This window comes from Amphibalanus amphitrite, unplaced genomic scaffold (genome assembly GCF_019059575.1).
Source record: "Amphibalanus amphitrite isolate SeventyFive unplaced genomic scaffold, NRLGWU_Aamphi_draft 001199F_arrow, whole genome shotgun sequence".
NCBI lineage: Eukaryota > Metazoa > Arthropoda > Thecostraca > Balanomorpha > Balanidae > Amphibalanus > Amphibalanus amphitrite.
This window is the reverse complement of record NW_024882693.1, coordinates 44,379-63,782: the sequence shown is the minus strand read 5'-3', so window position 1 is coordinate 63,782 and position 19,404 is coordinate 44,379. Positions and strand designations below refer to the sequence as shown.

Below are 19,404 nucleotides of genomic sequence, written 5' to 3'. Positions count from 1 at the left end.
ATCTATAGCTGGTCACGTCTGTATCAAAGTGTAATAAATAACAATAATGGTTGATGAATGACATAAATAACAAATAACTATTTATTACCATATGCTCGAACTTTATGCCCATCACGTGTTGCCTGAATTAATGCCGATTTCTTACGTGTCCTCGGCATTATCTGCCAATCAGAGCCTGGCAGTGCGTGACGTCACACCTCCTGCTGTTGGAGGTGTGAGGCCGTGAGGTTTTGGTGCGGGAGACCATTACCACAGAGCTGCTCAGGCACGTTCAGGCCTCGAATGTGATCCCGGGGAGGTGGTGCGAACGTACGAAACAGACCCGTCTGGCATTCGAGCTGTGTGGTCTCGGCTGATCGGCTGGGTCAGAACGGCGAACCTCACTCAGCAATGGAACCTCAGAAGAAAAAGGTATGTAGATATTTTGTCGAGAGCCCTCGCACGACCAGGCCATTTCTCATAACACGAACGACCAAGGGGGGGGGGGGTTGTTGTTACGACCCCCCCTGGCGTTTCGAAACGGAAGGTCGTAGAGCTTAGCGGAAAAAACCAACGGATTGCTCTCAACGAGATCTCGCGATTGGTGGTATATTTTTTGGTCCTAGGTCAACATTTGACCTACTTATGACCGGTCAAATGTCAAATTTTTCGGAAAAATAGACTTTTTCAATTTTCCGCGGCGATTGCGGCAAAACGGTGGGAGATATCGACTTGAAACCTTCACTATTGTGTTCCTTGATCAATTCTCTATCGTTTGGTATGTATTTCGTTTCCCTAGCTCTAAAAATGGCGCGTTGGGAGCGCCGGAAGTCGGCAAGGTCACAGTCGGCGGCAGAAATTCGAAAAATCAAAATTTAAATTTTTGAAATCTGATTGTATTTTTTGATTTGGGAGGTCCATTTGCTCCCTATAGAAGCTAATATTGCTGCATATTCCCATTGAGGTGACAAGAATAAGCAAAATAGTGGTTCGGGCGCTTTTCAAAAATAGTACCGGACGCTGTTCCTCTTGTGACGTCATAGCTCCGTGACCTGACCTGACCCGGTCAATTTTCTTGCACCACACGATAGCCAATGCTTGCCCCAACATGCATGGGAAGTTTCATCATGATCCATCAAACAATGTGGGTATCACCGGCAGAAAACCTAGGGATTCGGCGCACACGTTTGGTAACTGTCGGCCGGAGGCTGTACCTCTTATGACGTCATAACTCCGTGACCTGACAAGACCCGATCAATTTTTTTTTCGGCAAAAGATGCGCAAAGGTTGCCCCAGAGGGTATTGAAAATTTCAGCCCGCTACGACAAGCCGTTTAGCGTGCACTTCGAAAAAACCTCAGGGGGGGTTGATACAACCCCCCCTAGGCGTTCTAGGGTTAGCGTTTGGACATGATATGCGTCTCGTCGGTACCTTACCCCTATTCTGGGAGGGGGGGGGGGGTCGATTCACCCCCCTCAGGTTTTTCTTGTGCCATTGCCAAACGCCGCAAGAAAGCTCATACTCGGTGACTTTTCCTAAACGTTCATTGCGCACATTTTGACAAAAAAGTTGCCGGGTTTGGTCAGGTCAGGTCACCAGAGGCCGTTTGTTGACCTTACCTCATGAAAGTAAAAAGTTTGCAGTCACGCCAGAGCTAGAGTATTTGACTGATCAATTTCTTCTGTTCAGGTTTTATTTAGGGTACCAGTATGTGCATATCTCATAATTTTTATATCTGTGACCTGAGGTCAGGCCAGACTCCTGACCTGACCTTTACATTGCAAACCTATAAGAAAATATTCAAATGTTTCCTGCTTTGTGTAAACGAGTCAAAACCACCCAATTTTTTCAGTATCATGGAAGATTATCTCATCGGTGATGATCCTGGTCCCGCTTATTGACAGAGGCACCGGGAAAGGTCATTTGAGGTCATGTGACGTCATAAATAATTGTTTTTTGTCAATTAATCACGACATGATGGTGCTAATGTAAGTGGTACCAAGTCAAGGCGCGTGGTTTGATATGCAACATGACCATATCCGACAACCTCATTGGTGAATGACATGACCTTGACCTCGGGTCAAATTTCAAATTGACCTGTGAAGGTCATCGCATACTTATTTCGCATCGCCTCGACGAGAGCAACAAAAAATGAAGTAATTTTATGTCTTTACGTTTCTTAGTTCAAAAGTTATATAAAAAAAAACAATTCCAAAACATTTGTCGTTGATGATCTCTGGTGACCTCAATATTGACCTGACCCGAAAATGTTTTATGTAAAAGTTGTAGATCTTTAAACGACCTATCAAATGCCGTTTGCCGTTTGTCGCTCCGATGTTGGCAACTTTCTTCGGCAAAATCACTTTAAATTGATAATTTGTACTCTCTGTAGGCATATAATTGGCCTGAGATAATTATAAGAAAAGTGTATCTAACGAAAAAGATATGAGAGAGCTATCGAGTGCGTTTTTCTGCGACTCTCCAGCTCTGTTGTTTCGCGAGCTATGCGCCAATTTGTGAAGAATGTGTATGTCGGGAAAATTCGTCGTATTAATTATAGGTACCTTGGGTAACCTATTACCTATAATGACCTCAGCTATGAACTGACCCAATACGGTCTATGTAGATTATTTCCAAACATCTTGCGGCTAGCTTTCCATAAATTGTTTCGCATTTTTTCAGTTTTCTTAGTTTTCGAGATAATCTCGAGTGTGACCAAATACGACCCCCCCCCCTCTCCACCATGGCGAAGCTGCCTGACACCCAATCAGGCCGCGGGTTAACTCGAGGGTACGGAAAACTTTGTCGCGATCGGCCGCTTTTTTCGTGAGCTATTCGGGGAAAACCGAGGGGTTCACCCGAAATTCGAGCCCCTTATATGTGGATGAGTCAAGATGCTCGAAAATGCTAAAAGATTAACCTTTTTATTTTTCAATCACTCTTTCATTCACTTTCATGGCAATCTAGCAACCAGCAAGGATATTTTTTAGGCACCATAAATTGCACTCATTTACTATTTTGATCAGTTTCATGCTACTGATTTGAGATAATAGTTTTTAGACCATTCGTAACGCTTTCTCCCATGTTCAGCTTCCCGAACACATTATTTTGAAACAGTCGACAGCAGTATCAAGGCGAAAAGTACCTAAAAGCGATCGTGGTGCAGCCCTCAGACTGAGACGATAAGACTGCCTTTGCTGATCAAATTATTTCACGTCACGAACGATTTGAGGTGCGGGAGTGGAGGCGAGGCAGTGGTTTTAATTGAAACGTGCCGCTGGTTAAAGGAGAGTTCAGAAATTAATGCTGTTTCCAGGGGTGAGGATTAAGGGGGAGGGGGCGCTAACTTACAGTAAGCAGGTAGGTGCTATATAAGGCAGCAATGCTAAAACTAGGTTGTTAGCCCCTCTCGTTCCCAGCAATGGGACCTAGCTTTTGGTCCCTAATTGATCTCGAACTCCACGTAAAAAAAACGAACGTGCTCAGACCTACAAGATGATATCAATGATGCTAAAAAAATGTCAAGTTAAATCTGTGCGCCCAAAGGTCAGCATAAGTGTGCACCGTTCATCAAAACAGCACCACAGAGAGCCACTAACACGTGTTGTTGGAGGCTCCACGTCTCGGTGGAGCTAAAAACGGTGGACCTGGGTAATGTAGTAGGAGTTGGGAACGTTTCTGTATTTTATTTTCTGTTACTTTTGCAAGATAATTATTTAAACAGACGCATGGATTGTCATAATTACTAGATTTTCGTTCTGAATATCAATTTTTGCCGCAACCAACTGGAACCTCGACCCAGACCGTCGGGCGCTTGGTTTTTAGATGGCAATTCCTTGGAGAGGAGAGCAAGTGAATTAACCCTATTCCTGGCGGGCTCCGCCGGGACAAGAAACTGGCGGGGGGGGGGGGGGCCGATTCGGCCCCCCCCCCCTGAGATCTCGAGAACGAAGCAAGATAACGACAAGCGGTAAACGGCATCGGATACGCACGGCCAAGATCTACAATTTTTACTAAGGTCATTTTCAGGTCAGGTCAAAGATGACGTCACAGGGGTCGAAAAAGTCAAAATGGCGGCGCTAGATATGGAGAGAGTTTTTTTCGAATAACTTTCGAATTAGTCAACATAGGAACAAACTAAGGGCATCATCGTGATCCTCTCGTCAATCCGCATCGAATGATATATATGTTGACCTCGAAAGGTCAAGGTCAAAGGTTGACCTCAGGTCACGTGACCTCGAGGTCATCATGTATATAATTCGATGCGTCTTGACGAGCTGAACACAATGAGACCATCCACGCGTCTGTATCTTGTTCCTGTACGGAGTTATTGGCCAAAAACCTTTGGTGACCTTTGATGACGTCACATGACCTCACAGCTGCCCAACAGCAAAACAGACCTCAAGGTAGTGAAGGTTGATCGTATATGAAGTCATGTATGGTATATGGGGCCATTCCGACCCGTTTTAGTGGTAAAAACAGGGAGTTGATTTTTCCCCCATTGACTTATAATGGGGAGGTCGCGAAATTGACCTGACCTTAGGTCACCGATATCAAAATTCCGAGATATACAAATTGCACATACTGGTACCCTAACTAAACCCTGAAGAGAAGAAATTGATCGGTCAAAAACTCTAGCTCTGGCGTGATTGCAAACTTTTCTGAGGTAGGGTCACCAAACCGCCTCTGGTGACCTGACCTGAGGTCAGATCAACTCAAAATTTTCAGACATGTTGCGTAGAAGCCTTTTAGGAAAAGTCAGAAAATTTGAGCCCCCTAGCTCAACGCGTTTGGGAGAAATAACCAAAAAACCTCAGGGGGGGCTCCTGAGGCCCCCCCCCGCCAGGAATAGGGTTAACCGAAACAGGCTGTTTCCGTAGATAACGGCACACTTTCTTTCTGTGTTCAGCATTATTACAAAATGACCAGACCCCTGAGTGAAGCTGGTCAATCGCCTCTCCCCTGTATCGATAGGCTGAAGCACAGCAGGCAGCCGACACGGCACACTCGACAGACAACCTGTATGAAGGAGACGAAAACCCCGAGAGAGGCAACTGGACGAGCAAGCTCGACTTTCTGCTCTCCTGTCTCGGATATGCCGTTGGTGGGGATGTTTCTTTTTTGCAATGTCTGCGAGAAAATATGTGGTAGTGGTCTAGTGTGCAATTCGCGATATCAGATGTTGCAGATGACACAGGTGAATGTTGTGAATTAGTGATAAATATTGACGCTCAGAGACTACTTCGTAACATATCCTTATACTCTGACAATATATAGGCGTTAAGCTGCTTGCATGCCTGTAACAACTGTTTTTGTGCACAATGTGACGTCATATGTGCCCGGTGACGGCGCTGCTCCACGTTACAGGCCTCGGAAATGTGTGGCGGTTCCCGTACCTGTGCTATAAGAACGGCGGAGGTGCCTTCCTCATTCCGTACGTCTTATCTCTGTTCGGCCTGGGCATTCCCCTGTTCCTACTGGATCTGACTTTGGGACAGTACAGCGCCATGGCACCCGTCAGTCTCTTCAAAAACTACGCTCCGGCAATGAGAGGTAAGAATGCGTACATTATAAAACGCTTTTACGCTTGCATTGCTAGTGTCTTCGGCAATATTGAATACCTCATTAACTATATGTAAATACGGCAGAAGCAAAACGTTGAATAAGCTCGATTAGCCATCACTCATAACCCGCGCGGGGCTGGGGGGGGTAAATTTTACCCACCCTCACGAATTTTTGCAATAACTCAAAAAACGGCGGCGCGCAGTACCGCCAAACTTTCAGTACCTTTTTGTACATCAATTTGACACGTCCCCTGAAAATTTGAGCGAAATCCGTCGGAAAATTTCTGAGAAATTGACGTCTTAGTGACGTCATGTTCACCATTTTCGACTCGAATACGGCAAAATTTCAAACGCCTCTAACATCTTCATTTTTAAAGGAATCAAGACGTAACAAAAAAAGGTTATACGTAATTCTTTTGTGTCTATCACATGGCTATCTCGGTTTTTTGAAAATTTTGGATTTTGGCCAAACATTTTTCAAAAAACTGACTTTTTTGGGAAAATAATTATAAAATCCAAAATTATGAGTGTATCGAGAAAACCGGAATATATGTCAGAGATGTGGTCTATGTGCACCTACATACTATTTTTTAGAAGAATCGATTCAAAAATGTGGGAGTTATTAAAAATTTCATGACGTCACGACACACAAAAATTTTGAAAAATGATTTTTTTGGAAGTTCTAGACCTCGTACGGAAACAAAAATAGCACTATTCGATTCGCCGTGAAAAACTGCATCAGATAGACACCTTTTTAGGCCTTAACAACCAACTTCAAAATTTGACCTCACTTGACCTGACCTTGACGTGACCTCGACCTGAAATTCATCCAGATGTGGTCCATATCACCTATTGAGTGTGCCTATTGAATTCTATGAATAAAATGACCCATAAAACATGTGTCGCACATGCCCTTTTCTATATTTTGTTTTTGGTGACCTGACCTGACCTGACCTGACCTTGACCGTGACCTCTGAATGATATTGTAAGCAGGAATATTGTCTTGGTAGCCTAAGAACACGTTTTGGGCAATCAGTCTCAGTCCATTCTTCGGCAACTACGGTGCAAGGCCGATACTGTAGAAACTTGCAATTTGTACCCTTGACCTGACCTTGACCTTGACCTCAAGGCTCAAACTTTTAATTAAGTACATGTTTTTAGTTGTTCGTGATGTGATCTTTCGAGTGGCGTTTGAATTTTCCAAATCGGACCATTAGTTCGGGAGATAACAGGGGGGGGGGGGGTAAAATTTACCCACCCCTAGCCCCTCGCGTTCGGCTGGAGACCCCAGCCCTGCGCGGGATAAGAAAACTTTTTATCTGGACGCACAGTCCGCGAGATAACGCAGATAATGCGCCTATTATCTGCGACAGGTGTCGGTATCGCGATGTTCCTGGCGTCGGTGGCCATCGGTCTTTACTACAACATGATCATCGCGTGGACGGTGTACTACACGTACTCCAGCATGACGTCCGACCTGCCCTGGCAGTACTGCAACCACGACTTCAACACGCCCAGTGAGTACCGGAACGATTTTAACGTAGTCTTCCAGCGTGTCGAGGTTTGTATACCTACGCCTGCTATACAGTGTAGCACTGTCCAGAAGAAACATCAACATGTGAAAGATTCTTCCGAGGATAAGACTACTAGTGTACCATCTGTGCCTGCCCACAGACTGTTTCAACTTTGACGATTACCAGCGCTGCAAGGCGATATACAACGAGTCAACGTGGTGGATCTACAACTACGGTCACTGTATCACCAACCGCACAGAGGCCGACATCCTGGGCGTCAACAGCACCGTGCCGGAAAAGGACCGCGTCTCTCGTGAGTTGTGAGCTGCCTTACGTCTTATATGCCGAGGACAGTTTAGTCAGCATGAAAGCACCGCAGGCCCGCAGCCGATAGCCATGGGCAATGGCAGGAGAATAACAAAATTTCGCTGCTATTTTATGATATTGCAATGTTTAGCTCGTATTTTCAACAACCAACAACAGTCTATCGAAGCAGCGTAACTTCACGGAAAAAAATATTTACTCCCCTAGGTGGGGTTCTGACGTCCCAAATACAGTACCTATATTAGAGTAGATATTCGCCCTATTTTGGAGTTCTATCCATAACTCCCTAAAACTATCAAAAGGCGATTCATTACTCCCTTGGTGTTTTGAAACTCCCTTGTAAAACGCAATTGAAACTCCCTTTTAGGGAGTGAAAAATAATAGGGAGTAGTGGAACCTAAGAGGAGTAATAAAACTCCTTATTAACTACTCCTTATTCCGGAGTTATGATCGCAAAAGGGAGTTTCACTACTCCTGTTCTGCAAGTGAAACTCCTTTAAATTTGTCTGTGGAGTAATGTCACACCGAAAACGAGACATGCTAAGTGGTTCCAAAACTCCCAAAAAGGTACTCATCCCAAATACAGTACTTATATTAGAGTAGATAAAGTTAACATTCTGGAGTTTTCCAAAAAGGGTGTGATGTCACCCCAAATATACGGGTTGAGTCACTCCTAATTTTGGGCAGGACGCACATTGCACAAGCCCCAACTGACATAATCAGAGCATTTCCAGCTGGAATTTTAACAAATATGGATCATTTATACCGTTATCATTGCAAAAAAGTTACTATGATGCTATGACGTGACGTGTGTTGTGAGGCTGAAATAAGAACCAGTCTCTTCCTATTTCTTTCGCGCATTTCGGAGACACAGTTTAGCTATAGTGTAATAAATAACCAGCAGACGAAAAAAAAATCTCGAGCATATCCAACAAAAACACTGGATTATAAACAATATTTCTTCTGTATTCTCGTCAACCAAATCATGCATGTAACAGCAGATTTAGCACAAGATGGCCAGGAGCCACAAGGATTTGCCACTGGGTTTACAGAAAATCTGCAGCAGCATCCAGTATCATCCAGTATAGTAGCGTCCAGCAAGTACAGCAATGGTGAACGAAGCAGCTATCATAGATGTTAACCCTCGCCCTGGCAGGGGGCGGGGTCGATGCGACCCCACCCCCTAAGGGTTTTCAAAGATAGCGTAAAAACGGCGGCGCACAGCACCGCCAAATTTGGCACTGCCTATGGGGCAACCTTTTTACATGAGACCTGAAAATTTCAGATCCGGGTGACCTTGGGTCAGGTCACCAGGTCAGAACAACCGGTACAAGGTCATGGTCAAATTTCAATTTGTTTATGCACCTGTCCAACTCACAATTTTGGACTGATTTCCTTCAAACTTTCAGGATGTACTAAGTTCACCGAGTTGTATAACATATTGTTCGGGTTTTTATGTCGCTGACCTGAGGTCAGTTAGAGGTCATTACGTCGTAATGTTAAGCCTATGGGAAAATATTCAATTCGGAAAATATTGAAGATATCCGCTTCGTTCTATCACTTTTGTGCTTTGAAACCACAGTACTTAGCATTATGCCACTTGGTGCTTCTTTGTTTGGTGTACTTATCCAAGGGTCAGGTCAAATGAGGTCAACTGAGGTCAAATGACGTTTGTGCCGATAACTTGTCACATAATAAAGATAAAGCTTTCAAAATGGTACCATTCTGTTTCTCTTGAACAGCCGAGTCGAATGATATGCAACATTAAGCATTTTGACCATTCTTAAGACTTAAGTTGTACTTAGGTTGTGCTTAGTATTTCAAGTACACCTAAGCAAGCAAAAAAAAAGTACATCGTTCGACGCGCCTTGACGTGCTGAGTTCACTGTTGCTTTTGTTTTTGTTCTATCTTAATTAGATAAAAAGTTAGAAGCGAAAAACTTTTGACCTGTTTTAGCGTTGCACAGGGGTGAGAACTCCAGGGGGCCCACATACCTACCAAATTTGGTGTTTCTAGGTGCCATAGGAGGCATTAATGTTGCATATCATTCGACTCGGCTGTTCAAGAGGAACAGAATGGTACCATTTTGAAAGCTTTATTTTTATTATGTGACAAGTTATCGGCACAAACGTCATTTGACCTCAGTTGACCTCATTTGACCCAGCCCTTGTTATGAAAAATGACCTGCCAGGGTGAGGGTTAAAAAATGAACACATTTTTATGCAGAAACAATTGAGATGTGAGACTCTCCATAACACTGTAACACGGTCATAGGGGTGTGATTCTAAACACACATATCCAGCGCCGTGCTGGTGCCTGGTGGTGCGAGTTTTCCGTGGAGTGCTGGGAGGGGGGGGGGAGGGACGGCGTTTTCGCGCCCCAGTCTAACTCGGCTCTCGGGTCATCTAGCGACACGCGGTAAACGGCACTTCGATAGTCAAAAATAATGAAGAAAATAATCCTGTCATTTTTAGATCATGTCAAAGATCAGGTCACCAGAGGTCATCAAAGGTCAAATTTTGCCTCTTTCAATAGTTTAAAGTTTTTGAAAACCGACGCATAGCTTGGGAACCAAAAAGAGCCACTGCACCGCGAAAAGGCGCGTTCGATAGCCATTTTTAACGCTCTTTCGTAATGTGTCCTCAGATGTGACCTCAGGTCAACAGTTTAGCCTCTAGAGAGAAAAAAGAACTCCACAAATAACCGTTTTACGAAAATAATAGTGTATTTCTGTAATCACCTTTGACTCAATAGAGTCGCGACATTGCTGTTGGCAGCATCATAAAAAACATCATCGGCATTGAAAATTTTACTTAACACGCGCAGTGGAAGGGGGGGCGGATTTCGCCCACCCCTCCTGTTTTTCGCCAATAACTCGCGCCGCAAGCATAATATCAATGTGAAATTTCGGCTACCTGTCCAGAATTTAATTGCGGATCTTCTCGTACAAGAAGAAAGAAAATCGGTTCACAACTTTTCTAGTAATAGCGGTGTAAAGTCAAACATCCTGCCGCCGCGGCGGCGCGGCGGCGCGGCGGCCGGCGCTAGCCGTTACGCGCCGCCTGAATTGTAGACTGTGCCGGGGCGGGACGGTTCCGTCTTTACATCGCGCTGACTCCTTACCGCTGATTATATTAGATTCGCGTCAAATTCGGTGAGAAGACTGAGAAATGTACAGGCAATCATATGGTCAAATAATTTTGAAAATCGGCCGGTAACAACTTGAGTTATGAGTGTGTAAACACAAAATTGTGATTGCCGCGTTTCCCGCGTCGGCCGATGCCGCCTCAGCCGGCGACATCTTACCCTTCGCAGGCTTCTAACTGCCATATTTATTGTTGGATTATCTAGAAATTGACCATACATACTCACAAATGTTTGCTCTTTCGTATAGTGAAAGTTTAAAAAAAATCGGCCGGTAACTTTTTGAGTTATCGGCGTGTAAACGCAAAAAAGTCGCTAATATGGCAGATTTGATCACATTTGACCTCATTTGACCTTGAAGATATTGACCTAGGGTCATGAAATTCACACACAACAGAGTTCCCCATGGCCCGCACCTACCCTCCAAATGTCGTCTTTCTAGCTCTAGTGGGAGCTGAGATCTTAGGGGGGGGCGACATCCGCCCCCCCTTCCACTGGGCGTAGTACTCGCAACCCTTCCACTGCGCGTGTTAAGGTCAAGGTCATGACTTGACCGGAAAAGGTCATGCTGCATATCGGTCGATTCTTTTCGTCAAGCTGAACACATCTGAGGTTTTTTACCGCTCTAGCATGTCTCTCAATCGATGTTATAGACTTAGAGAGTGTTTAGAACGACGTTTTCTCCCATTCACTTATAATGGAGATTGCGCAAAATTGCCCTGGCATTAGGTCATCGATATGAAAGTTCTGAGATATAGGTATATTTTATAGATTCTTTTACTTTTATCAATCGCCGAAAATTGCAATATAATCATTCAGTCGGTGTAGCTACTACGAGCATTCTTTCTGCGGTGAGGTCACTTGAAGTGGCCTGGTGACCTGACCTTTGGCGACCTGGGTCTGAAATTTTAACAACATTTGTGGGAAAAGATGCATGAGCAGGTGTGCCAAAGAAGACGGTGGCTCCACGCAGCCATTTGTGAGCTATCTGCGAAAACCACGGGGGGGGGGGGTGTCCAAACGCTCTCCCCGGTCAGAGCGGATTTAAATCGGTATTAGTCGCTGCATCTCGCGACGGCACACATGCTCGTTTTTTCCGCGAGCCTCTAGCTCAAGTTGGAAAGAAATATGGGAAGGGGATTCGCCCCTCGACGTGGGTGCATGCAGAAAACCGGTAGGTCCGGGGACGGTTAAGGTTATACAATATACACACTGAGGCTCAGCATCCATGCACAGTGTGCATTGCACACACTGTCTCCGTGAGGGTTGTGCTGGATGAATAGACAACCACGCGTTGGACACTATTCGTTTATCCAACGTATTCCTCGTCGTGCAACGGGCTTCCGAGCGTGTTTGCCAACCATGCTTGCCAGCATTATCTGCAATGGAAAATGTTCCGTTGTGACTAAAAAAGACAATATTTTAAGTCTGCATAGGTGGGGTCAATGGGTTTCTGAGAAACTTTGTCTAGGAGCTAGGGACATTCCCAACATCTGATGAAATTTGATGCAACTATTAGGTCACTGCATTGGGCGAGGAGTGATGTTTGCTCTGCTCTGCGCTCAACCTTTGCAATTGATAACTTGAGCTTTTTAACATTTCCGTATAACATTTTATATAACTAACATTTCCATAAACATTTCAATTCCGGAATTCACGCTTGAGTGCATTTGTCTTTTGATGTGGCGGGTAATTTTCGGAAAATAATTGAGATAGGCCTATTCTAATAAAGCAATATATATACATACACGTATTTTTTCATATGCCTTTCATTAAAACCAGTTTCATTGTTTAACCCTCGCCGGCACAAGGGGGGGGGGCAGGTTTTTCGCAAATAACTCGCGCAAAAAGCGGCTGATCGCGACGACACTTTCAGTACCCTCGTGTTAATCAATTTTACACCTACCCTGATAATTTCATGACACTGACCCAAATGACCTTTGACCTGTGGCCTATTTTCCAAGACCATGTTTGGCCAGAATCGCGATTCGGCGTACGTCGGCTCGCATTACCAGCGCGTTTGCAGTCTTTTCGTGGTTTCAAGCGTTCAAACATGTGATATGATGTTGGTCTCATGGATTAGGATGGGTGTCAAGGTCACCTGAAGGTCAGGTCAGGTCATTGACCTTTGGTGACCTCGGTTAAAAACCATTTGAACATTTACAAAGTAGTTTTCGTGCCTTCGTAACATGTTACGAGGCTGTCAGAGGCGGTTGACACCTATGTACTACAAATACCCGGCAGCACCCTTACTGGTTGACCTGACCTGACCTGGCCTACATGCATAAAGACATCATCTGTGATCAAAACCAACATGATATTCGTGATCAGCGCCCCGAAAAAAACAGCAGCCACCCTTTACGATGTTCTTGCAGGTCCCGATTTTCCCGACCTTTGGGTCATTGACCTGACCTAGAAGGTCAACCGATGACCTAGGACCTCAAAATTGGGTATCATCGGCTTCCTCTTGTCAAGGGCAACACGCTCGTTTTTTCCGCGAAGCTCTAGCTCCATCAGGGGCCAAACGCCAGGGAGGTTGTACCCCCCCCCCCCCTTGTGCCGTCGAAGGACGCAAAATGGCCTGTGCCGGCGAGGGTTAAAGTATAAATTACCTTATGAAAAGGCTACACTGAATATGGGGCATGGATCATGCAGCACAGATAACCAATGACATTCAGGTACTCAGATCATTTTTCAAAGAAAGGAGCAAAATAGAGCAAAAAACCGGAACATGTAAACCATTACCCCGGGTTTCCAAAAACTGTAAATCTTTTATTAATTTTCGTTTTCAACCCTTGTATGTTCTGCCATGACAAGTCTACGACAAAGGGGAACAGGCGGTGATGACGTTCATTGCATTCTCTAATTTTGCCAAAAGTGTATAGCTACCAAAAAAGAATGATTCCGGGAAGAGCCGGCATAAGTACTGGACGTCAATATTTTGGGCAAAGAAAAAAAAACATTAATATGTCACGAAGCAAATATAACTGTTGAACGCATCTCCAAAGTCGCAGCGAGAAGGGACTTGCCTGAATTGTGAGCTCGAAGATCCTGTCAGTTATATGCAGTGAGATGATAGTTGCTGCTGCGAGAGCGTCGTCTCCGAGCGTGTCGTCACCACTCCCACCTTTTCCTGCACCACTCTCCGCCGAAAACTCTCACAACCCACTGACAGTCCACTGACACCGGCATGTTCACTGTATGGCGCAACTGCCAACCGACTGCTGCCTTGAAAATGGCGTCGAATAACGCACGTGCATCAGCGCCGCGATGGCGGCAAAACTCTTTCAAGAGGAGTTTCAGGTCTTTTTTCGGAGTTCAGTTACTCTTCTTTTCTTTTGACTGTTCTCTCGGTTCTTCGTTAACTCCCTTTGCGGTGAATTACTCTGCATTGCGTACTTCCATGCTTATTCGAACTGTCACAGCAGAGTAACAAAACTCCGACCGGGTTTGTATACTCCGAGCGGTTATGCATGGGGAGTAAATGAAATCCCAATCTCTTTCCTTTACTCCGACAGATAAAGTGAGGTACTTTTATTACTCTTCCTCGCCATGAAATACTCCAAAATGAATGGTATATGAACACCATCAAAAGGAGTTTTCAAAAAAAGGTGTATGTAAATCTCTCGCGGAGTAAATATTTTTTTCCGTGTTGGCTGGTGCATTCCTCTCACCGTTTCCAGCTGCGGAGGAGTACTACAACAACCACGTGCTCAGTCTGAGCTCCGGGATCGACGAGCTGGGATCGGTGCAGCCCCGACTCGTGCTCTCACTCCTGGTCGCCTGGCTGGTCGTTGGCGGAGCTCTCATCAAAGGCATCAAGTCATCCGGAAAGGTGAAGCTTTTCGCTTTACAGAACACCAACAAAAGAGGTGGTTGTGTTTGCAGGTGTTCCCCATCTCGCGCTAACTTTAAGGCATCTCCCAGGGTGAAAGGGAAAATATATCAGATTGTGAAGTATTATGAGCCTTGGCTTTTCCCGTTCCCTGGAACATGCATGAACTAAAAGGCATGATAAGAATTAAAAAACTAAGACTAAGGATGTTAGTCCACACCATTAGGCACGTCACCTGGGCTGCTTTAAGCTGAGTCGCCTGGTTAAGCAATCACGAGTTTTGTCTTCTCTAAGAAGACATTGCAGTTCCAGTTTTTCACTTGTTCATTTCACTGGCGGCAGGTGGTGTACTTTACGGCGCTGTTCCCGGTCGTCATCCTCGTCATCCTGCTGATCCGTGGCGTCACGCTACCTGGCGCCTCCGAGGGCATCAAGTTCTACATCGTCCCAGACCTGAAACGGCTTAGAAGCATCGATGTCTGGGTCCAGGCTGCTGTCCAAATCTTCTACTCCCTGGGAATCGCCAGCGGAGGGCTGATCACCCTTGCCAGCTACAACAAGTACCACAACAACGTCGTCAGGTACTTTTCCTTGGCGCAGATATTGGCTCAGCCTTGTTACATCGCGACGAGTGAAAAGCAAGTAGAATGCTCCTTATGATGCGCTGCAATACGCTGAATCGTGGTGGCTTATCTTTTTGACCTTGAGACCTGCTTTCCGTTGTCAATGTCCGGCGGTTTTTCAGAGACGCGCTGATGGTTTGCATTGGCAACTGCTGTGCATCCGTTTTCGCTGGTTTCGCCATCTTCTCGGTTCTTGGCTTCATGGCTAAGGAGCTGGGAGTTCCTGTATCTGAAGTCGTCAAAAGTGGATCGGGTAAGATGAGCTCTTCTCCCAAGTTGTATTGTACGCCTCAACAGCTATTTCAATTAATGTTGATAAGCTTTACTAGTATGGACTTAGTCACTCGGTGCCATGCAGTGTCACGTTCCGGTTCTTTTCGCTCAAATATTTGTGTTTGCTCTTCTTGCCTTTTCCTTTTTCTTCTTCAACCTTTTTGGTTCTATTTTTTTTTTTCGCAGGTCTAGCGTTCGTGGCCTACCCGGAGCTGGTGACCCGCCTGCCGATATCCACTCTCTGGGCGCTTCTCTTCTTCCTGATGCTCTTCACGCTTGGACTTGATACCCAGTTTGCAATAATTGAGACAATCATCACCTGTGTCCTGGACGAGTTCCCGAAGCTGCGTCGGTGGAAGTCCTGGGTGGTAGTAGCCATCTGTGGAACGCTGTTCCTTCTCGGCATCCCTCTCACTACTCAGGTAAGTATTGTTCAATGGTAATGAAAAGTCAATGATCAATGGATGACAGCGCCTAGAAGCATGCCACTTATGATCAGCTTAACATTCTTGTATATAACTACAATTCAGTGTCCTCTTCAACGCATCCTCCCAAAGCAAATGATTGCAGATTACTTAGTTGCAGAAGGTATGCGCCTAGCTCACTATTAGTGGAACCATTTCCAGGGCGGCCGCTATGTCGTGGACCTGATGGACAACTACGCTGCGGGCTGGCCATACCTCTTCATCAGTCTGACCGAGCTGCTAGGCATGTACTGGCTGTACGGCATCACCAACTACTACCGCGACCTCACCAACATCATGGGCTTCAGCCCCGGCTTCCGACTGAAGGCGCACATCACTGCCATCTACGGCACCGTGTCTCCAATCCTGATGGCGGTGAGTGAAGGTCAGGGATCACTCGATACGCAGGATCGAGTGATTGAGATCGAGTAAGCATATGAGCCGGTCCCGTAGCTCAGTTGGTTAGAGCGTTGGACTCCGCGTGGTGAGAGCACGCGTTCCCGGTTATGACAGTCCGGGTTCGAAGCGCGACGGGCGCTCGACATTTATGGGCCTCCTGACAGGTATGGTTGCGGTTGGTGGCAGGCCGTAGCCAGGCGAAGTCAGTGAGGGGACCGGCCGTGCGCGGCTTTGTGCGCACGTTAAACTTTGGACTCTAAATTCTGCCATAGAACCGGAATTGCGCGATCGGAGGGTAGAGGGCAGGGTCATCGCAACAAGCTTCGCTTAGCGGTGACTCTGTCCTTGTGAATCCTTCCCATCAAAAGGTTCGGACTAAATTTACAAAAAAAAAAAAAATACCTCGTCAGTCATTGGTTATGTTAAGGCAATGATGCTCCTCAGGAGGAGTGGGAAATAATGTTACCAGCTTTTACTGGAGCAGGTGCAGATGTGCTGAAGGATCTGGGTGGAGCAGTGTGACAGAAATAAAAAGTTGCTAAGCCGGCGTTGCCTCTGAAGCATGTTACGTTGATGTGTCTTTGTCGCAACGTTTCATCGTATTCTTTGCGGAGTCGGAATAAGGCCATAGCTCTTGCTCCGAAATTTGAATATATACGCGTAATGATGCCAAGCGCTATGATTTCCAACTCTCATGTCAAATCGATGACAGTTGTAACCAACTAAAGACATCTTTGTTGGTTTCATTGACTGGCAGCTGATTCTGCTGCTCGGCTGGATCAACTACGAACCGTACGAGGTGGACGGCTACGTCTACCCTCCCTTCGCCAACGGCATCGGCTGGGCCATCGCCATGTTCATCATCGCCGTGATTCCTGGCGGCTTTATCTACAACGTCGCCTGCGAGCAGACTGGCGACTTCAGAGAGGTGAGCTGTGGCTGCTGGATCGTGGTGGATGCTAATTTAGGGAACTGTAGGACTTGACAAAGCCGCCAGGGAACTAAGAAGACCGAGTCACTAAATTGTTCTATGCTTCCATGTGTTAGTCGACTCCAGCTGATACCCCAGTTTTCCCCCGCAGCGTCTGAGGAACTCTGGCCGCCCCACTGAGGCCTGGTACGAACACTCGCGGAATATCGCCGCCCGGGAGAAGCTGGCCGCATCACCAGAGACCGGCGTTGACAACGCGACACTAAACGTTGATGACGACGACGACCTTTGACCTGAGAGCTCGGGGAAGGACTCAGCGAGTTCTAGCCTAGCGTTGTACTCTAAGATTTTCTTATCGTCGCTGATGAATTGTGTTTTATGCGAGTTGTTATACTTGCACCGGAAGTAGCAGTGAGTACTGAGAAGTAGGCAAACATCATAGCATGCTGCGATGTAGTAACTGTAATCCTCATGTTATAACAGTATAGAAACTATCCCAAGCATGTACGAAGAAGGACTGAATAGAACCAGCTTGAATGAAATGTTTAAAGGCACTAAAATGTGTAAAAACAGATTGCCGAAAAAACTTAACATGGTGTGTTTTTTTAGGATGTGTACCATGTGAGAAAATACGTACACAATATACAACAATATATTTTATGCTTATATAAGTTGTGTATTGAACAAGCACAAAATGAACTTCGACGGGGTGATGTGCAAAATGAGCGCATTCGGTCCAGCCGTCTTCGAGGCTTGGAAACCGGACCCCTGAACGTGCGCACGTGCGGAAACAGTATATTCTGGCATATGGAAATGCATGACCCTGATTCCGAATATTAACTGTAGCATGCTAGCGTGATGATGAGAGCTGAAGCTGATATCAGCTCCTTATTCAATTTCCTTCTTATCATGCCGGATCCTGGCGACTCATGTTTAGTTTGAGAAAGCATAGCCATTTCATCAACATATGCAATTTCATTTTTCAAACAATATTTCATTCAACAACACTTAACCTCCCTAACCATGCAACCGCGATTGAAAGACTCAGTATATCCTGTCCCAAGCGTTTCTCAAAACCCCGTGTCGTGCATTTATCGACATCGGCATTCGTCTATTTAGAGCAGCTAATTGCGTCTCGGCATTGTTTATCATGGCCAGACCAGAGCACAACACGATATGCCCGTGGGTCACTAACCATTAGACGTAAGCTCTGAGGCAAATTTTACCATGTTTGCGTCAGGGATGTGCTGGGGGGTGCGCCATGGGTGCGTCATCGGTCATAATTAGGTGTGCTGGTGTGCTGGGGGACTGTCAGTGTGTTGTGAATGCCTTGAGTGAGGTGTGCCTGCTGAAAGCCAACTGAGACTGTGCTGTGACTGTGCTGCAACTGCTGCAGCTATGACGTGACTGTGCCATGGCTGTCATGCAGCTGTGCTGCGACCGTGCTGTTGGTGTGCTGTGGCTGTGCTGCTGATGTGCTGTGACTGTGCTGGATGTGCTTTAACCCGCGCCCCGTAGGGCTACCGGCGGACCCTACCACCCGTAGGGGGGGGGGGGGGCGTTTCGGCCCCCCCCTAAGATCTCGGAAAGTTACCGGCCGATTTTCAAAATTCAAACGGCGTTTGATAGCCCAACCCGGGAACTACCTTGTGACCAAATTTCATTGACCTAGGTCAAACCGATGACGTCACAGGTCAGGTCAAAGGTCAGGTTTTCACCGTTCACAGGCAATTCAAGAAATGTGCTGTGAAATCGAGTAAATTGGTAATTTATTGAAAACCATCGATGGTATATTGTTCGTCAAACACATACTTTGCTATCTGAGGTCACTGATACCAGGTCAGGTCACAGCGAGGTCAGGTCACCGGGGGTCACAATATGAATGTGTCGTGTGATGCATGTTTTATGGTCCATTTTACATGACAAATGCGATTATGTGGGTTAGGCAGCCTTTGGGGCCAGCCTAGGTCACGTTTTGGTGAAGGTCAGGTCAAGGTCAGGTCAAATTAGGTCAAATTTCAAAGTTGATATTTTTGCATTAAATGGGTATCCATTCGATGCAACTCGTCACGGGGAGTCTAGTGGTGGTCTTTGTTTTGCTCTACGAGTTCTAGAAATGCCAAAAATTGAGTTTGAAAATTTGACGTCATCATTTTTGAACAGTTTTTTCGCTATAACTTGGCCAAAAACGAGGTATCGATCTGAAATTTGGTAGGTAGATAGAAGACGGTAGGTACTATCACATATATTCCGGTTTTTTCGAAACTCAAAAAACTTTTTGGATTTTTTGGCTAATATATAAAAAAAATGCTTTTTTGATTTTTGGGGATCAAAACTCAAAAATTTCAAAAAT

The 19,404-nt window shown here is 45.7% G+C and overlaps 1 protein-coding gene across 1 annotated transcript; it reads left to right on the top strand.

Moving 5' to 3' along the window:
- Window positions 1-165: 165 nt before the first annotated feature.
- On the top strand, window positions 166-17,723 carry LOC122371058 (sodium-dependent proline transporter-like). Its single transcript, XM_043347132.1, has 12 exons — window positions 166-411; window positions 4,954-5,083; window positions 5,347-5,532; window positions 6,917-7,060; window positions 7,218-7,370; window positions 14,210-14,361; window positions 14,704-14,942; window positions 15,107-15,237; window positions 15,444-15,679; window positions 15,884-16,096; window positions 16,878-17,048; window positions 17,203-17,723. Exons 1-12 carry the CDS (start codon window positions 391-393, stop codon window positions 17,341-17,343), a joined length of 1,917 nt encoding a protein of 638 aa, XP_043203067.1. The 5' UTR covers window positions 166-390; the 3' UTR covers window positions 17,344-17,723.
- Window positions 17,724-19,404: the final 1,681 nt, after the last annotated feature.